The 20,785-nt window shown below is 43.4% G+C and overlaps 1 protein-coding gene and 1 pseudogene across 1 annotated transcript; both read left to right on the top strand.

Moving 5' to 3' along the window:
* The first annotated feature begins 1,130 nt into the window (after window positions 1-1,130).
* On the top strand, window positions 1,131-2,142 carry LOC147450824 (ruBisCO large subunit-binding protein subunit alpha pseudogene; annotated as a pseudogene).
* A 928-nt stretch (window positions 2,143-3,070) lies between these two features.
* On the top strand, window positions 3,071-20,350 carry LOC147450823 (uncharacterized). The gene is made up of 11 exons (XM_086520533.1): window positions 3,071-3,142; window positions 3,224-3,274; window positions 3,390-3,467; window positions 6,847-6,918; window positions 8,286-8,350; window positions 8,585-8,645; window positions 19,263-19,337; window positions 19,431-19,465; window positions 19,569-19,592; window positions 19,789-19,835; window positions 20,063-20,350. Exons 1-11 carry the CDS (start codon window positions 3,071-3,073, stop codon window positions 20,257-20,259), a joined length of 777 nt encoding a protein of 258 aa, XP_086376659.1. The 3' UTR covers window positions 20,260-20,350.
* Window positions 20,351-20,785: the final 435 nt, after the last annotated feature.

Raw genomic sequence — 20,785 nt, 5'->3', positions numbered from 1 at the left:
AGGTTGCAATGCTCGACTTGCGGAACACTGCTGGTTGTAGTTGATCGAGGAGAAAGTGAGAGAGAGAGAGAGAGAGAGAGAGAGAGAGAGAGAGAGAGAGGAGAGAGAGAGAGAGAGAGAGAGAGAGAGAGAGAGAGAGAGAGAGAGAGAGAGAGTGTGTTTTTGGGTTGCGAAACTGTTGGTTGTAGCTCGAGGAGAAGGCGAGAGGGCGAGAAAGAGAAAGAGAGAGCAGTTATCGTGCACCTCAGTTTGAGAGAGAGAGAGAGAGAGAGAGAGAGAGAGAGAGAGAGAGAGAGAGAGAGAGAGAGAGAGAGAGAGAGAGAGAGAGAGAGAGAGAGAGAGAGAGAGTGAGCACTGCACAGTAGCAGGGAATCAGGGATCACTATCGAGGGAGGCCGGAGCAAGCAAGAATTGCCACGTGTTCAAAGGAGGGGGCCGGAATCCCTCTCCCTTTTATTATTATAGTATAGATATAGATATGAGCATGGAGTCTTTACTTCGTTAGCGTAGTGTCCATTTTCCTCTCCTTGGCCCCTCAACAGCCCACGTGGCTCCAGCTAATCTCGCTCAAAAGCTAAAAACGTGGGCCTGTAAAGCTCTAAAAAAAAAGTGGCCTAACTAAAAACAGCAGCTTTTGCAATCGTTCTCTCTCTCTCTCTCTCTCTCTCTCTCTCTCTCTCTCTCTCTCTCTCTCTCCTGCGTTGGCAGAAAATCCGTCTCTCTACGATGTTAAAATACTCTCCTTCTTCTTCTTCTTCTCTCTCCCTCTCCCTTTCTCCGTTGATAGAAATCTCCTACGATGCTTAATGACAGAAAATCCGTCTCTCTACAACGTTAAAATACTCTCCTTCTTCTTCTTCTTCTCTCTCCCTTTCCCTCTCTCCGTTGACAGAAATCTCGACCTGTCAAGGGCCGTGATGCTTTCAAAGCTGTGGCGACTTTTTCTTCCGGTAATGATGTTGCCATAGGTAGCACGATTGCTGATGCCATCGACAACGTTGGTCCAGATGGTGTGTTGTCAATTGAATCAGCATCGTCCTTTGAGACGACAATCACAGTCGAAGAAGGGATGGAGATCGACAGGGGGTATATCTCCCCTCAATTCGTGACTAACCAGGAAAAAGCTCGGAATGGAGATCGATAGGGGGTGTATCTTCCCTCAATTCGTGACTAACCAGGAAAAGCTCATTGTGGAATTTGATAATGCAAGAATCCTTGTCACTGATTAGAAATTAGCCACCATCAAAGACATTCTATCAGTTCTAGAGAAAGTTTCACAGCTGAATGCTCCTTTGGTGATTGTTGCTGAGGATGTATCAAGAGAAGCTTTAGCAACTCTGGTGGTGAATAAGATGAGAGGAATCGTGAAAGTGGCTACTCTCGAAGCATTAGGATTTGGTGAGAGACGAAAAGCCTTACTGCAGGACATTGCCATCGTCACTAGTGCTGAGTTCATAGCCAGTGATCTTGGCTTGAAGCCTGAAAGTGTTACTGTTGAGTAGCTGGGGATTGCCCAGAAGGTGACAATGACCAACAACTCAACGACCATTATCACCAATGCAGCCACCAAGGATGAAATCCAAGCTCGCATTGCTCAAATCAAGAAAGAACTTGCAGAAACCAACTCTGTATATGACCAAGAAAAGTTGTCGGAGAGAGTAGCAAAGCTCTCTGGTGGGGTTGCTGTCATTAAGGTGGGAGCAGCCACAAAGGCTGAGCTGGAAGATAAGAAACTCAGAATTGAAGATGCAAAGAATGCTACTTTTGCTGCAATTGAAGAGGGCATATATTGTTCCTGGTGGAGGGGCAGCCTTTGTTCACCTTTCTGCCTTGGTCCCTGGTATCAAGGACACAATTGTAGATCCTGAAGATAAGCTTGGTGCTGATATTGTACAAATGGCTCTACCAGCTCCCGCTGCTTTGATTGCAGATAATACAGGGACTGAAGGTGCTGTTGTTATTGAGAAGCTTCTTTACAATGCTATGACTGACAAGTATGAGAACTTATTGGAGGCTGGTGTCATTGATCCTGCAAAGATGACCAGATGTGCATTGCAAAAATCTGGCTTGTCGTCCTCCCACGTGGCACATGACCGTTCCTTTGCTCATCTTTTTTATCGACGTCTCACTTTCATGCAGTAATTTTAGAGCAGCGACACATAGCGTAGCGAAGGGATCTCTCCAAATGCAGTCACCTATGCATGCATATTTTTTTATCGATGCCTTGCTTTTCACGCAGTGACTTCAGAGCATTGTGGACTCTTGGAATGCACTGATTGCAGCAGGGCAAAAAACTCTACTCCAACTGAAATCACCTGTGCAGCATGGTGAAGGCATGTGTCTCTACACATGCATCTTGAAGGCATGTGGTTCTACGCAAGGTGCTGATATGGGCACCGAAATTCACAATTATATTGTTATTCAGAGGCTGTTGAAAAAAGAAGTCGTGCTTGGCTTTGTCTTTGTCGATATGTGTGCCGCTTAGCAGATGCAAAGTGAGGGTCTCTCTCCAGATGCAATCACCTATGCAGGATGCTGAAGGCATGTCGCTCTATGCATGCATCTTGAAGGCGCTGGCAGGGCACATAAATTCACAGTTATATTGCTAATCAGAGTCTGTTGAAAATAGAAGTCATGCTTGGCACTGTCTTGGTCGATATGTATGTCAAATGTGGTGCACTTGAGAAAGCACAAAAAGTGCTTGAGAAGCTTCCTATCCAGAACGTCGCCTCTTGGACTGCATTGTTTGCAGGATGTACTCAACGAGAGCAGGGCTAGAAAGCTCTGGGCTATTTTCAGCAGATGCGAAGCGAGGGCCTCTCTCCGGGTGCAATCACCTACACATGCCTCTTGAAGGCATGTGCCTCTACTCAAGATGCTGATGTTGGCAGAAAACTTCACAATCGGTTGAAGACTCTTGAAAAAAGATGTTGTGCTTATTATTGCCTTGGTCAATATGTATGTCAAATGTGATGCGCTTGAGAAAGCACTAAGTGCTTGAGGAGCTCCCTGTCCGGAATGCCACCACTTCCAATGAACGCAATGATTCTAGAATGTGCACAACGAGAGCATGGCGAGCGTCCATGTGACTGTCCTCTTTTTTAACGTTTATCAGCTATGTGGGCAATCTCTTGGTCGATATGTATGCCAGATGTGGTGCGCTTGAGAGAGCACAAAAATTGCTTTAGGAGCTTCCTATCTGGAATGTCAGCATTGATTGCAGGATGTCGCAATAAGAGCAAGGCCAGAAAGCTCTTGGCTGTCTTCATTGGATGTAAAGCGAGGGCCTCTCTCAAGATGCAATCACATAAGCGGGCATCTTTACTGCATGTGGTTATATGTAAGATGCTGATATGGGCTTAAAAATTAACTCCGAAACTGTTAGTTAGGGGCTGTTGAAAAAGATTTCCGTGCTTGGCAATGCCTTGGTCGATATGTATGCCAAATGTGCTACTGGAAAGCTGGAGGTTGTTTTCAACGGACGCAATGCAAGTATATCTCTCCAAATTCATTCAAGGCATGTGGCTTTGCGCAAGTGCTCGAGGAGCTTCGTGTCCTGAGTGTCGACTCTTAGAATGTGCTGATTGCATGATTTGCTCCACAAGGGTAGGGCTAGCAAGCTCTATTTTGTTTTCAACAGATGCGAAGCGAGGGCCTCTCTCCAGATGCAATCCCGTACACATGCATGAAGGCATGTAGCTCCACGCAAGAGGCTGATATGGGCAGAAAAAGTGCTTGAGGAGTTTCGTTTGTGGAATGTCGCCTCTTGAAATGGATTGATTACAGGTTGTGCAAAACAGATCGCAAGAAGGGTCTCTATCCAGACACAATCAACTACGCCTACACAGGAATCTAGAAGGCATGCGGGTCAGCAGATGCAATGACATACACAGCCATAGATATTAGAATTCACGATATGATCTCTAGTCAACGTTTGTTGGGAGTACAATTTCATGCTTGGTGGTGGTTTGATCGATATGTATACAAAATGTGGTGTTCTCACAATAGCACAAAATCTTCTTGAAGGGTATCCTCCCAGGGATGTCGTCTCTTGTAGCGAGTTAAGTGCAGGAGATGCCCAACATCGTTGATACAAGCAACTCCATTGGCGATAGACATTCAATCGCGCTGTGAGTAAACATTATTATTTTCTGATTTTGACACTCAGAATGTAGTTAATGAACACACTGAAAAATGCACGCTGCCATGGGAATGGCACGTTCCCTCGTATTATAAAAATTGGGGAGGACTGTGCAAACTCCCCCATGCAACGAGACTTGCATGTTTCCTTTTTTTAAAAACATAAAAATGGAACAACAAGCAATTAATAACATTGTATGATCATGAACATTGAGCTTGACAAAACTCTTAACACACCTTGTGGTTTTTGGCGAGGTATCCCTCTGAAGCACTACGATCAGTAACCAATTTATGTAGAGCTACACGACTAAACCACGACGATCGGTATCCCAAACAATCTCAGGTAAAAAAACCTAACACTCTTTCATGAAATCTCTCTCTCTCTCTCTCTCTCTCTCTCTCTCTTACCAATATTTTGTTCGATCTCAATTCGATGGAACATAAATAACGAAGCAATCTAGTTTTATTTTCCAGTTTCATGGGGCTCCTTTTTACTTGGTGAGCCAAAGAGCGTTTTGTGGCCCACGAGTGGCCACTTGGCAACATCCAAGCCACTGCCCACAACTCGAATCGCATGGCCAGGAGCCTTGCAGGAACAAGTAAACACAGCGCTCTTCAGCCCAGAAACCTGCGAGCCTGCTAGAAAGAAAAAACCTGTTCTCGTGGTTGTACCAAAAAGTTCATGCGCGCTCGCACGGGTGCCGCTCTCTGTACAAGGAGAAGCTCGCTTCTCTGGAGAAGCCATGGCGTTGAGCCTTTTGCCCACCATAGACGGAAGGGGCAGTTGTCCGAGATGGTCAAGATCAACCCGTTTGGCCATTAGCAGATGCAAAGAGAGCATCTGCAATCACCTACGCTTCTATCTTGAAAGCATGTGGCATTGAGCTCCTAGGGGCTGTTGACAAAAAACGTCATGCTTGGCACTGCCTTGGTTGACATGTATGCCAAATTCTTCTTAATGCACAAAAAGTGCTTGACGAGCTTCCATGTCTCTCCTGGAATACTCTATATGCTCAACAGTGGTAGAGCCAGGAAGCTCTGGGCTGTTTTCAGCATATGCAAAGAAAGGGAAACTCTCCAAATGCAATCACCTATGCTTCTATCTTGAAGGCATGTGGCATAATGCAAGATGTTGGAATGGGCAAAAGAATTCACAATGATAGTGTTAGTCAAGGACCGTTGGAAAATACTACGTACTTGGCACTACCTTAACATGTATGCCAAATGTGGTGCACTTGAGAAAGCGCAAAAAAGTGCTTGAGGAGTTTACTGTTTGGAGCGGCGTCTGTTGGAATGCATTGCTCACAACAGGAGCAGGGCTAGAAAGCTCTAGGCTGTGAATTACCTATGCATGCATCTTGAAGGCATGTGGCTCTACCCAAGGTGCTGATATGGGCTCTTCCATGTTGTCTCTCGGAATGCTCTGATCGCGGGATATGCCCAACAGTGGCAAGGCCAAGAAGCTCTAGGCTGTTTTCAGCAGATGCAAAGAGAGGGAATCACCTGCTCTCCAAATGCAATCACCTACGCTTCTATCTTGGAGGCATGTGACATTATGCAAGATGCTGATATGGGCAAAAGAATTCACAGTCAGGAAAAAAACTGCATACTTGGCACAGTCAGGGACCATTGGGAAAAAACTACATACTTGGCACTGCCTTGGCATGTATGCCAAATGTGGTGCACTTGAGAAAGCACAAAAAGTTCTTGAGGAGCTTACTGTTTGGAGCAGCGTCTCTTGGAATGCATTGATTGCAAGATACGCACAACAGGAGCAGGGCAAGAAATCTCTAGGCTATGAATCACCTATGCATGCATCTTGAAGGCATGTGGCTCTACCCAAGGTGCTGATATGGGCTCTTCCATGTCGTCTCTTGATCGTGGGATATGCCCAACTGTGGCAGGGCAGGAAGCTCCGGGCTGTTTTCAGCAGATGCAAAGAGAGGGCAGCTCTCCAAATGCAATCAACTACGCTTCTATCTTGAAGGCATGTGGCATTGAGCTCACAATGCAATGATCTAGTCTCTTGGAATACTCTGATTGGGATATGCCAAACAGTAGCAGGGTCAGGAAGCTTTGGGCTGTTTTCAGCAGATACAAAGAGAGGGCAGCTTCCAAGGGCTGTTGCAAAAATTGTCGTGCTTGGCAATGACTTGGTCCACACACATCACTTCTCTCTCGCAACTCCGCCAAGCAAGCAGCAATAAAGGCTACACAAGCGAAAATGGAGAGCAAGAAAATGAGTCTTTCTTTTGTGAGCTCACTTAAAGACTCTGCTAAAGAGAAGGTTTTGTACCAAGGCAGTAGGATTCATGTGATATTCCAATAGTGGGTTACTTGAAAAGAATGCATACCTGTCAGTGCGCAACAAGTCTTTGACGAGATTACTGCGCGGGATGTCGTCTTGTGGAATGCACTCGAAAGTATTCTAAAGTAAAAGAATAAAATGTAGGGGGCAAGAATGGTACTCAAGGAGTCAAGTTGTTGATGCATGATGTCATTTGGTTTTCATCTGCTCATTACGGCGTGTATGCCATTAGTTGTTCTTCCCATCTCGTAGATGAGGTTGATTTCTTTACTGGACTTTGCCTTGTCGACTGATACCATCAACACTGTCTATAGCTCGAAGGAGCTGATGGTGCCTGGAGCTGAGCCACTTAATGGGAGCTGAGCCACTTAATCTCATGTCACAACTAGCTTGCTTGACAACAAGCATACTCGCCGGTGGCTTTCAGATCCCCACCGAAATGCAAAGGGGCAAGTTCTTTTGATAAGAATGTGAGTTATCATCTTCCTTCTACTTAAACAAAAGATGCTAAAGCATTAGATAGATCCCTAAAGATTAACCAATGCGATCTACAAAACCAATTCCATTTTTAAAATGCAATATGTTTGGCTATAAAGTATGTCAACAAAGAAAACTAGCAATTTGCAAACCTAGGTATTATCCAACTGTTGCCCAATTGCAGCAAGTCTCAAACTACTGGTAGGCTCTAGCTATACAAATGTTTAGTAGAAGTCCATTGTCTTTGCCATGCGTTCTGCAGTTATGCAAAGAGAGGGCAGCTCTCCAAATGCGTTCACCTGTGCAACAAGTCTTTGACGAGCTTACTGTGCGGGATGTCGTCTTGAACGCATTGGTTGCAGGATATGCCCAACCGAGATAGGGCTAGGAAGCTATGGACTGTCTTTAGCACATGCGTAGCGAGGGCCTTCCCCAGACACAATCACCTACGCGTGCATCTTAAAGCCATGTGCATCATGGCTCCATGCAAGATGCTGATATGGACACAAAATTTCACGACGATGATATTTTTAGTTGAGGCTATTGAAAAGAGATGTCCTGCTCAACAGTGCCTTGGTTGATGTGTATGCCAAATGTGGTGCACTAGAGAAAGCACAAATAGTGCTTGAGGAGTTTTTTTTTTGGAACAATGTCTCTTGGAATGCACTGCTATTGCAAAAAACTTATGTGATTCGCAATGTCTTGGTCGATATGTATGCTAAATGTGGTACACTGCTTGAGGAGGTCTCTTGGAGTGAATTGAGCACCTCTCAGGTACGCGGTTAGGAGCCATGTAGTAGTAGAGTTGTCCTTGCGCAGAAGATTGAGCCAAGTGTCTCAATCCAATAAAAAAGTCAATCCAATGGTGTAGAGCACCATCCTTACAACGCTGCCCCAACTTTAAAAAAGCTCTACCATCAGCCCTGCAGTCGATGAAAAAGGAAATACTCCTGTCTTTCCCCTTTCGCAGGGTCTCATTGCGTCTTCTCAGAAGTTTTCATGGCGACTTACAAACTTCAATTGTGGAGCAAAGGCTCAATTGAACCCTATCTTTGCATGGTTATGGGCTACGAGGAGGCTGGATCAAATTGAGTCTAGTGCACAATAGCGGTGTGCTTTAGATTTGTGTTTCTGAGTTGCAAACTGGAGTAGTTGCGTCTCTCTCTCTCTCTCTCTGTGGAGGAGGCTGCAGGCGATATGGAAGATACTCACCAGCTGTGCCAAACATATTCGGGCTATTGTTTCAACCCTGCATCCATGCCACAACATACAATATAAAGTTACCTTTGCTTCTCTTTAAGCTTAATCAATACCTTGTATTTTTTGTTTTCTTATTTGACTGATGTTTTGTGTCTGACAGAGAGGACATATATTCACAAAAGTTTTGACTACACAAACACGACTCCAGCTCGACAACATTGCAAGGTCCATAATCTGTATCCAATTCCCTATAGCTATACGTTTGCTTGGCGCAACACACAAATGCTAGGACGCAAGGCACTGATTCTGTTTCTTATAATTTTGGAGGGACCACAGTGCAAACTCTCCACCATACTTTTGTATGACACTTTTGCATGATGTGCACTGCATATTTAGCTTTTTCACTTTGCGCCTAACTTCGAGATGAGATGTTTAACTATTCACGTTGCTTTTATATAGCTTGATTCAAACATTGACCTCCGGCTTGCATAATTGGATGACATTGGTACACGATTGCCAGGTCAGTAGTCTCTCGATGCTTTCTATATTTTTTGAGTTTGTCAATGCTTTCTTAAGTTTAGTTTAACTACATATTTTCCTCAGTAGTATATGCTCGATCTTAGAAAATTGACTATGCTTGATTTGAAAAATAAATACACATGCATTCATTTTTTAAATTTGATCAATGTCGTGAAATTTGACCATTTTATAGACAGCTATAGAGCTAATTGATCATTATATATGTGATTCTTTTTTAATATTCATAAATTGGCTTCGTAATTCATTTACTTCAGTGCTAGATGCTTGATCTTAATCTATGTATATGTTAGGTTCTATAGCAACGCCCACTAAGCAAGACTAGTTTTTTTTTTTTTTTTTTTGCAAAAAAATTTACAATTGTGAGTGATTGTATTAAAAGTTCACGAAGAAATCCCTTGGTTGGGATGGTCTGACCACTGAGTTCTTCATGGAGTTTTGGGAGGACCTCAAGGTTCCGATCACGTGCATGGCTAACCAGGCTTTAGTCAAGGGGTCCTTGGATAACAATGTGAAAAGAGGGCTTATCAAGTCTATCTCGAAACAGGTGCTGGTAGCTTAAGCATTGGTGTCCTATAACTATGATGTCGGTGGTATACAAGATCATTGCCGAGACGGTCGCTCTTTGAATGGCCTCCCTTCTTGACAGAGTCATCTCCCTTGATCAGCACAGGTTTATAAAAGAAAGGTCAATATATGACAACATCTTGACAACAATGGTTGGCATTGAGACGCGGCCTTCACAAAGCAAGAGTGCATTCTCTTGTAGATAGATCTTGATAAGGCTTATGATAGGATTGTGTGGTCCTTCATTCAAGATATCATGAAATCACTGGTCTTTGGGCCGCGCCTTTGTCAGCTTATACACACTCTGGGTGAGGGTAGCTTATCAGGCTCTTATTCAATTTTAGAATTGTGGGCTCCTTTGAAACCAAAAGATCGATCAAGCAAGGATGCCCCTTGGAAGGAGTCTCTTCTCTTTGCTAACAGGTCACATCCTCTAATGACAATGCTTGAAGCTGTTGCTGAGTGGGGGGAAATACAAGGGTTAACTTTTCATGGGAACAACCAGCTTCTGGCCAGGATGTTTACTGATGACTCCCTCCTCTTGTTGAAAGCCTTCCCTCAAGTGCTCAGCAAGGCTTTTGAGATTGTGAAGACATTTACTGTTGCTTCAGGGTCGAGGTGTAGTATTAAGAAGTCTAGACTAATCTCCTTGACAGAAAATGACTCATTCGACCCATTGATCTGGTCTGGGGAGATTGTGTCTAAAGGCAGGATTTTTAGGCATGTGGGGATCCCCGTTGGGCCGAACGTTACTCATAAGCAAAGGTTCCAATGGGTCCTTGAGAAGATTAAAAGGAAAGTGAGAAGGTGGGAGTATGTCTTGGTTTCCTTCCAAAATCGGGTCAGAGTGATCAATTCTTTTATGCTTCCCTATATTGCCTTCACCAGCTCGCTCTTCAAATAGCCAAATGTAAGTGGAAGGAGTTTTTAAACCAGTTAAAAGATTCTTATGGAGGAACAACACTAAAGCCTCTGCGCTGTGGAAATGGGAAAAGTGGGAAGGTATCGCTCGAACGTTGGTCCAAGGTGGCCTTGGAATTCTCAACCCAATTGTTCATATTGAGGCCCTATCTACCAAGTTTGTGGTATCAATCACAAATCAAGACCAATCTTGGGCTATCATGACCAAGGATATGATTGACAAGGCAAAACTTTGCTCTGAAGATGGTCAGTGGAAAGTGATCGAGGTGCACAACAAACTTTTAGCCTCAGGGTGCGCTAGCTTAAGACCAGTTTCAACTCAGTGGCACTGAGAAGCTACTTGCCAACAAGGTTATAGAAGGCCAAGACCATGTTCTAATGCCGACCTGTGAATCTACGTTTGAGAGGAAAGCTTGGAAATGGCCCATGAGTAGCCAAGTCTCTAAATCCCATGCCAAGGGCATTTACCAAATGTTAATTCATAAGCATAGCTCAGATGATTGGCTTAAGGAAACCCTCTCCATCCGGTCGAGCCCTGTGCAATAGTAAGCCACTAGGTACTAGTAACTGAGTTTGGTTGTAACCCTCTATCCCTCAAGGCTTGGCCTGAGCTTGAGACTGATTTGTATATCTGTTGGTGAATTTATAATACAATCACTCACAATTGTGAGTTTTACACACAAGAAAAAAAGTCACCATGAAATATACAAATCTGCCTCAAGCTCATGCCGAGCCCTAAGGGACAGAAGGTTACAAGTAGCTAGCAATGCACTATTTCCAACAGCCCAATCCTTTTTACAATAAGGCTTGACCAGATGGCAAGGGTCACCCTAAGCCAATCCTCCGCGTTATGCCTTTTACCTACTATATTTATAATCTTCTTACTTTCTTGTACAACCTCTGAGAATCTAGCCACAAAGAGGTCGTTATCAAATACACGATAGCTCCTAGACTTCTAGATATTCCTGAAGAAAAAATATCTGACAATTTGAGTGCAGATTAGAAGTGCAGAACTTCAAAATGGTTACCACCAAGGCAAAGATCCTTCTTGAAAAAATCTAACTTCCATGTTCTTTGTATCCACTTGTACACGTTTCCTGCTAGGCCTCTAATCGTCGGCCGTTCCATGAAAAGGTTGGCAAGGTCTTTGCTAGCCAATCTGCAACCTGAACACGTATCGGACCCGATAACACGTGACTAAATCTTGATACCTGTTGGCAAACCCCCCCACAGGACCTTCCACAAATAAACTGAGGCCACTCTAGATCACAAATTTTCTTTGTAACCTCAACCCATTGAGCTTCTGTTCATTGTTTGCTGGTGACAAGAATATAGGGAAGCAGAAACAAGTTGATCACTCTGACCCGACTCTGGAAGGGAAACAACACATACTCCCACCTTCTCATTTTTCTTTGGATCTTGTCCAGGACCCAGTGGAACCTTTGCGTGTGCGTAACGTCCACCCCCAAGGGGGCGCCCAGATGTCGAAAGATCCTTCCTTTAGACTTAGTATCCCTTGACCAAATCAATGGGTCAAACTAGTTGTTTTATGTTAGGAAGATCAGTTGAGACTTCTCAATACTACACTTTGACCCCAAAGCCACAAAAAATGTTTGTACCATCTGAAGGGCCCTCCTGAGCACCTGAGGACAGGCTTTCAAAAAGAGGAGGGAGTCATCTGCAAACCTCTTGGTCAAGAGCTGGTCGTCACTAGGTAAAGTTAGACCTTGAATTTTCCCACGCGCAGCAACATCTTTGAGCATCGTTATAAAGGGATGTGACCCAATGGAAAAGAGAAGAGGGGCCAGGGGACATCCTTGCTTGATAGGTCTTTTGGATTCAAAGGAGCCCACACTTCTATCATTGAGTAAGAGCGCAGACTGACTGCCAGCACCCAGAGTGTGTATAAGTCAAAAAAGGCGAGGCCCAAGCCCAATGATTTCTTGGCATCTTCAATGAAGGACTACATAATCCTATCATATGCCTTGTCTAGGCTAAGCTACATCAAAATTCACTCCTGCTTCGTGAAGGCTATGTACTCACTGCCAAACATTGTTGTCAAGATATTGTCATATATTAAACATCCTTTGATAAACTCGTGCTGATGAGGGGAGATGACTCTGGCTAGGACGGGGCTAGTTCTAAGAGCGACTGGTTTGGAAATGATTTTGTATGCCACAAACATCATAGTTATGGGACGCCAATGCTTAAGATGCGATCAACAAACCTGATTCGGGATGGGCTTGATAAGCCCTCTTCTCACGCTAGGTTTTAGAGACCCCTTGACAAAAGCTTGGCTAGCCATGTACGTGACCGAGACCTTGAGGTCATCCAAGAACTCCCTGAAGAATTCAATGGTTAGACCATCCCAGCTAGGGGACTTCTCCTTGCCAAGAGCTTGCAACGCAAGAAAATGATTCATCTTCAGAAAAGGCCCTCTCAAGAAGGTTGGCATCAAATAGGGGAATTTTTGTCACAAGACGGGCACCATGTACCAATAGAAAAGAACAGACTGAGTAGACTTTTAGAACTTCAATAACAATTGAACACAGAGAGAGAGAGAGAGAGAGAGAGAGAGAGAGAGAGAGAGAGAGAGAGATGACATGCGACACGGAGTGGCGGGATTCCACCCTAGAGAGTATTGGCCCCAAACCTTGGTGCCCCTTTCGGTATTTCTTTATATTGCGTCAACTCAGTACAAGCCGGTACTCCACACTCTGCACCTTCTCCAAGAAGCATGCCAAAGAATGAGCCCTTAGCACATATTTAAAGGCCCTTGGCCTATGAAAATTAGTTTACATGAAAAGACTTCAAACTCAAAATCTTATGGTCCAAAAGAAATGCTAAAAAGCTGCCAACGTAAATCACAAAAATCCGCACAACTGTCAACGCAAAACGCAAAAATCCGTACAGTCTGCCACGTCATCATGTCAGCACAATTCTTTGTGTTGGTCTTGCTTTCTTTTGATGCCTTTTATGTCACTGGGGCCCCATCGGACGGGGTCTCCATAAGTTGGTAAAACTTCTTCTTCTGTTACTTGTTCTTCTTAGGGTTTAGGCCCCTCGACTAGGATCTCCAAGTTTCTTCTATTTTTCAAGGCTTTGACACATCAACAGTTTGTGACATCTCCCCTTCTTGAAAGAGAGTAATCGTCCGCAATTACAACAGATTTGCAAAACAACTCAAGTTAGCTCAAAAAATTTCGAGTGACATTCTGAGGGACAATCAATTTTCTCTTTTTGTTAAGGAGTTAGCTTCTCCTTTCGGCTCTTTTAATCAAGGAGTTGGCTTTTCCTTTCGTCTAGATCGGAACTCTTGATATTCCGGCGTAGTAAAATTAGCCATCACACCCAGACCACACTGATCTTCCACGGATGTCTCAATGCACTAAAATTACATACCCAGGCAATCTCATCCAATTAGGAATATTCAGTGGTTGGTACATCACAATGTAACACAAATGCTCACATATGCATGTTACAAGACATAGAAACATAAATCCGTCGATGAACACTCCTTTGTGCATAACCTAACAAGGTCCGGGCCGGGAGATATTCAACGACTCTCTCATCACTCCTCCCGCATAACCTAAAAAGGTACGGGTCGGGAGATATAGAGGCTTTTTACAACCAAACGCCCCCTAGACCGCAACCTCGTTGTTTGGAGGTGCTGAGAGTAACCACTACTCATACTTCTTAATACTCACCCCGTAAATAACCACAAGGACCCGGGCCATGAGTAAAAACAACACTTTTCAATCATTCAATATTCCCCCCACAAATAACCACAAGGGTCCGGGCCATGAGTATGAACAAGCATTCTCAAACATTATTTCTCACCCTCCACCCAGGAGTAAAATCACCAATCAATGAAACCAATATTAAAACCAGAGTCAAACATTTGAAATCGGCACCAAAACAGGTTCAAAACAGATACCATCCATTTTAAACAAACTCCAACAGGATCACCAAACAAGTTCTCAAACAGATTTCAAACTTAAAAAGCAATCTCATTATTAGTCGAGCACGAAAATTCGACTGAATTTCCATCCTAAAACCTGCACCAAAACATTAGGGTTAGATTCATTCCATAAGGTCGTAGCCGAGCACTACATCGTCCATCAGCTCTTGGACAACCAATGTTTCTTTGGCGGCGATGGTAGTCCCAAGATAGCAATCGCATTGGACCTCCAAGGTCATCTGCTCGTGAAGAGACATCTACTGAGAGATGTCGAGAAATTTCAAGTTATAATCTGCTAGGGTTTCCATGGCAAGCATTTCAAGATACCCCACTTTGCCAGAAGTTGCACTCCGAAGGAAGATGTCAAAAACCATATAACTTTGGGCAAAATTTTTCTTGAAAGCTTACCAAGTCCTTGGAAGTGTGCAGCTTGGTAGCTATAGACATCAACATCTGCATGGCACTGCTTTTGAGAAAAATAGTGACTCAAAACAAATCTTAAATCCTACTCTTGCAAGTGAGCTTTTTGGCTTATGCCCTGTAAGACATGAGTAGTGAAGACAGGAGCGCACTCGATGCACGATGAAGTCAGGGTGGGAGTGTCTAATAAGTCCGGGGTTGGGACACGAAGATACCTCAAATAAATTCCAGAAGTCTCTGGTTTGCTCTGTCTGCTCTTTTGTGGGACCGGTATGCTTTCAGAAAAGCAAACGCCTGATGCTTTGATACCACTGGCACAAGACGGGCACCACTTGCCAATAGAAAAGAACAGACTGAATAGACTTTTAGCTTTTCAATAACAACTGAACTGAAAGAAGTGACACGGAGTGACGGAATTCCACCCCAGAGAGTATTGGCTCCAAACCTTGGCGCCCCTTTCGGTATTTCTTTATATTGCATCAACACAGTACAAGCCGGTACTCCAGACTCTGCACCTTCTCCAAGAAGCATGCCAAAGAATGAGCCGTAACTTCATATTTAAAGGCCCTTGGCCTGAAAAGCAGTTATAGTGAAAAGCCTTTAAAGAGAGAGAGAGAGAGAGAGAGAGAGAGAGAGAGAGAGAGAGAGAGAGAGAGAGAGAGAGAGAGAGAGAGAGAGAGAGAGAGACGCTTGCTCCCCTTGCTAAGGTGCTCATGTGGCTCTACAAGACACCTCAGCAAGCTTACGTACTTAGGCCACTGGATCTGCTGCTCATGGTGTTGTCATGTACCTCCACTCACACTCTTGCGCACCTTATCAGCTTGCACTCAATCATATTATGGGTTGCAGGTGTAGTAGGTGATGTAGTAGCTTAAGGGAGCAACCATGCTGTAGCCATACCGTAGCTAGAGGGCGATTAGGGTGTAGCCTGGGTCAACGCCATCACAACTGCATTTGCCGTAGGTTGGAGAGAGAAGGTCGGCTTAGAGACGAAGAGATAGACAGAGCTTGCTGAGTAGCATTTACAGACAACACTCCATATTTGAATGTTTCAAACTATGGAGACAAAGAAGGTCGGCTCAGAGGTCGCATAATTAGTAGACAAACTCCAAATGTATGCAGTACGTGTGCACACAATGCAAGTATAACAGAGAAGGAAGAGGATACGACTCATGAGCCCTTGCCTGTAAGTGCATGCAGTCTGCTCGACACACACACATGCAACAGTACCTAAGGAGCAAGCACTTGTTTTGAAGCTTCGACGTCTGCGTTTGACTCTCTCTCTCTCTCTCTCTCTCTCTCTCTCTCTGCGTAGGTGTACTTCACGGAGCAGAGGAGGTGAAGAAGCAAGGAATTTGGCTGTCACCACGCATGTTAATGAGCTTGAAAGCCTGTTCGACACACACATGCAACAGTACCTAAGGAGCAAGCACTTGTTCTGAAGCTTCGACGTCTGCGTTCGACTCTTTCTCTCTCTGTGCGTAGGTGTACTTCACGGAGCAGAGGAGATGAAGAAGCAAGGAATTTGACTGTCACCACGCATGTTAATGAGCTTGAAAGCTTGGCAAGCCGCCACCAAACTGGAAAATAATCCTTTGTAGGTGTCATTAATGTGCAACACATGTGCTTTTTCTTCAGCCAAGCTGCCAGCTCTTTTTTTCTTTGTCTCTAGCCTTCAGCTCGCAGTTGTAGACACGTGGAAAGGCTCTCCCAAGCGCCATATTATGTTAGTAGATAAACGTTGGTGGTGACCCTTCAACTCACCTTGCATGCTACGCAGCTCATATACGGTTTGGCTCCCTCTCTATGTTGCCACACAGAGCTAATGTTATGACTTTTGGTTTGAATGGTTTGAAGGTATTGTCGACCCTACCCTGAGGAATATCGCTAGGTGCTCCTTTCCATTCATCAGGTTATCTCTCTCTCTCTCTCTCTCTCTCTCTCTCTCTCTCTCTCTCTCCAGCTCGGTCAACTTTTGCTATGTGTGGGAGCTAACAACCAATACTGAGGGCGAGCTGCTATGTGAGGGGGTTTAGGAATGCATCAGGTTATGTAGCATTTGTGTGCGTTTCATGCGGCTCAGCTAGCTTTTTTTGCGTTGTCGAAGTGCGCGGTTCTTCAGGGTTGACCAGGAAAGCACCGGGCCTCTTGTTGTAGACAAGATCTTGGTAGACACTCAAACTCAGATAAACGAGTGCGGATAAACGAGACTTAAATAGGGTTTAATACATGTGATACTAATAATTAAAGAGAGTTTGAGAGAGAGGACTGTAAATAAGAACATTATTAATTGATACGGTGATAAGAAACATAGATTTGAGACTCAAGAGATGTATTCGATTGACAAGTGATACAACTTCATTTTTTTGATTGCCCTTTTTACAATCCGGTTGCATACGCCGCATCGGTACGCCCTCAACCCTTCAACCACCTTCGAGTCTTTTCGTGCCCTCAATGATCTTTCCAACCTTCTTTTATCCTTTACCCCACGACTCCCAAGAACAAGCTCGAAGAAAACAACCCCAACATCATTATGGTTTCAGCCGGTTCGTGCCAAAAGCTCTCTTCCCTAATAAACTTTCTCCCAAAACTTCCAAGAGAAAAGAACCCTTTCAACTCATAAAAAACTCCTCTTATAGGAGGTGAGAATTTGAAAAAAAGAAAAAAAAAGGCGTCCTCTTGCCGTGCCATTCACTTTGAGCTCCTCTTTTAGTATTTTTGTGCATTGCACCCATTTGGCCTTCTCATTTTAGGCATATTTGCATGGCCGCCACGTCGAAAATCTTCTGATTTCTCTAACTCTCTCTCTCTCTCACTCTCTCTCTCTTAGCTACACATTACTCCTCCCCTTTGACCGGCCTTGATTACTCACTTGATATGGACCTTCAACTTACCTCGGACTCTCCCTTTCCTTTGAACTCCTCTTATGCTGGGGAGGCACTAGCATGTGGAATATTTTGGAGAAGAGAGTTTTGGTAACTTAAGTCTCATGGATATGTACACATAGTGTAGGCAAGTATATAAGCAAACAAATGTAGGAAAGATGCCATTTTATGGTTCACTCCTATGTATGCACTCCTTTTTTACTATTGAGGATGTATGTGGCGGGCTTGAAAAGTTAGCCATTCGCAAAGCAAGAGATCTTCAAGGTATCAAGCTAAAAATGATTAAATGGACCAAAGATCTTACACTTGAATGTATGTGTGATATTTCAACTTTGCACTTCAACATGGTATGCCTCGTGATTGCAAAACTAAATGGGTCAAGCCTTTGCATAAAGGAGGGGTTATAAAGAATGTAAATAACTAACGGACTATAAAGATTGGGTCTCTTATGGCAAAGATGTTATGGTGCATAATGAAGATAAAATTGAGTGATTGGACTGAAGAGAATGGCAAGCGTGCTAAGGATAAGCGGGGTTTTGTCGAGGTCAGAGCACCATTAATCATCTTGTCACTCTTTGTGTTCTCTTTGAGGAAAGTAGGTTGAAAGGCAAGTGACTGTATTGTTGCTTTGTGGACTTCAAGAAAGCCTGTGTTATGATTCCATGTAGCAATTTGAAACTCAACAATAACCAATCTCCACAAATCAGAATGATCAGCAAAAACATAAGCAATTTCATCACATACCAACACAAGGCTAAGTGATTTCCATATTGCAGAAAGCCAGACAGTAAACACCCCACGACTACTTTATCACCGAATGCAAGAAGGAAATAGTTCCAAGGCTAAGTGAGGGGGAGATTCAACCCTGACCTCAATGAATAGGAGTAAATGGAAGCCCATCCGACATGTTTCACGCAAGAAATATGCCCAAGGCTTTGTACACAAGATCAACTAGGAGTCCGAAATTGCAGGTCAATGTGTAGTATGTAGTTACACCGCGATGGCGTAGGTGGGAGAGAGAAGAGAGAAGAGGGAAGATGGAAGAGGGGGGGACCAGGGAGAGAGTATTCAAGGAGTAGGCAGGGCGACAACTTGTAGAAAAATCGGATCACGCTCACGATGAGAGACTCTCTTTAAGAGTGTGTACAAAATAATGCTAGTGGTAATAAAAGCAAGAGATAGTACAAAAATATTGCTAGTGATATTAAAAGCAAGTTTTGGATAGTGTTCTCACCCTCGAGGCTTGGTAATTTTGTCAAATATAGTTTAGAAATGAGTTTCACCTGATGTACTCAAGTAAGATGTTCTAAGCCAATAGATAGGTTATACAAAAATGTACAGGGGAGAGATCAACCCAAGAAAAATCAACAATCACTCACTGCTCAAGCCGAGCTATTGTAGAAAGGCTAGTAGCCCAAAAGAAGACTTGTGGTTGTTTTAAGGCATTTGTTTTTTCCAAGAGCTGCACAGTGCTCCGGAGTGAGACTAGACACAAAGACTATGAGACCTTTCCAACTCTTAAAACTTCGTAAGAAGTTTGATGGATCGAGAGATACGATCGCGTCGCTACATCTAGACATGTGTTGTAGAAAGGGTAAGTAACATGAACACTATGATCCAGGGATTCCGTCTAACTTTAGAAGACAAGGCCTTGTCTTGGTTTTGATTCCTAAAGGTGGAGAATTTGATTTAATTTGAGATCTTAGTCAAAGCTTTCATAAAGCAATCTAAGATAACACCCTTACACAAATATTAAGCTTCAGCTTCAAGTAGGAAGAAAAGGAAACAACCCAAAACACCATTGATGGGATGAAATATTTATGATACATTGACTCTTTTCTTTCAGGTTTTGGTCTCAAATCATGTTGTGAGAAGGGTTTTGATTGAATTATTCAGTAAAATCCTCCAAACAGGCCTTGAGGTACGAGACTTGTCTTCTTCGTATTTTTTCATTGTCATCTTCTTACATTCTATAGTTCTACTCACCATTGTATTCTTGTTGTATCGTTCAAAGCTACAAAGCATAGAGGGTGCATCTGCTGTATCAAGGTGAGGAATATTTATGGTTCCTCGAGTCTTTTTTATGTGATAATATAGAAAGATATTACATGTATGTTCTTATCGGTAATTTATGGGGCTTGCAACTTGTCAGGGCAACAAATACACACAACAAAACGTGCTAGGAGGAGCTTTGAGGTAAGCCTTAAAATAAAATATATTGAATTTAGATATTTGTGTAAAATTGTTGGATGTTGTAGTCACTTGAGAAGGATTTTTTATTCTTGTTACTTAATGACATGTTTTCAGTAAAAGCAATGCGGCATCACTGAGAAGGCAAGGATGATAAGGTCATACATTCAATGAATACATAGCAAAGCTGGCATCAAGGGAGACGGCCAATTACAAACATGTTCACGAGGTAATGTAACATACTTCTTAAAAATCTATTCATCAAATACCTCATATGCCTTTCTTTACCCTAACTCTTTTTTGTTCCTAGGGTGCCGTAGAAAATATACCCCCACAACTTAAGAAAGAGCAAGCAAAGTCATTGTTGTTCTATTGCATTGCAAAAGAGCACGCAAATGATCGGGGATTACCAGCAGTCCTCGATTCAAAACTCATAATGTATGCTGATTTTTGCAGGTTTCAATCGAATTCAAAAAAGTACAGAACTGACTGTTGACGGAGACCAATATTCAAAAGATTTTCAAATTGTTGTGGATGAGTTTTGTAGGTTTTCAGCATGGAGTCCTCGAGTTATGCTAGATGTTCCAGATTACAACTACGAGGGACTTAAGGATTTAGCTCCATTGCCATTGGATATGATTAGATGTTGGTGACACAGATCTCCTACTTGAGGTCTTGAAAGGGTCTCCATGATGTACAATTGTACCAAACTTGTACCGTGAAGCATCAATGGTGATTCTAAAACATCAGGTAATATAATGCATGGAATTGGTATTCCAATTAGGTTCTAGTCAGACTACGTAAAGGCCATTGGATAAAGAAAAGAAAGAGAGGTTTCCATCACCATGAAAGGGCCACCGTGTCTTGGCTACAATGATGCTTTGATCGGGCATCCCAAGCCTTGCCATGACTGCCCATGCGGAGATGTGTTGTGCATCTAGCAAGCTAGTGTTGACAACCATTCATGATGAGAGAAAAGCTACTTTTAGCATTATGACGCACACCAAAGGATAGCCATAGGTTATCCCTAACTGGAAGTGGGAGCATGTGCTTATATTTTTGGATATGGTCGTCCATCAATTATTAGACTTAGATATGAATGAAATTGCCATTGTGAAGAGCATCAACTCTAGGCAGCTAAAAATGAATGTCATATAGTAAATCCGCACGGGAGGGGGT

Source organism: Adiantum capillus-veneris, chromosome 9 (genome assembly GCF_014529385.1).
Source record: "Adiantum capillus-veneris isolate H3 chromosome 9, ASM1452938v2, whole genome shotgun sequence".
In the NCBI taxonomy this organism is placed as follows: Eukaryota; Viridiplantae; Streptophyta; class Polypodiopsida; order Polypodiales; family Pteridaceae; genus Adiantum; species Adiantum capillus-veneris.
This window is presented reverse-complemented; position numbering and strand designations above follow the sequence as displayed.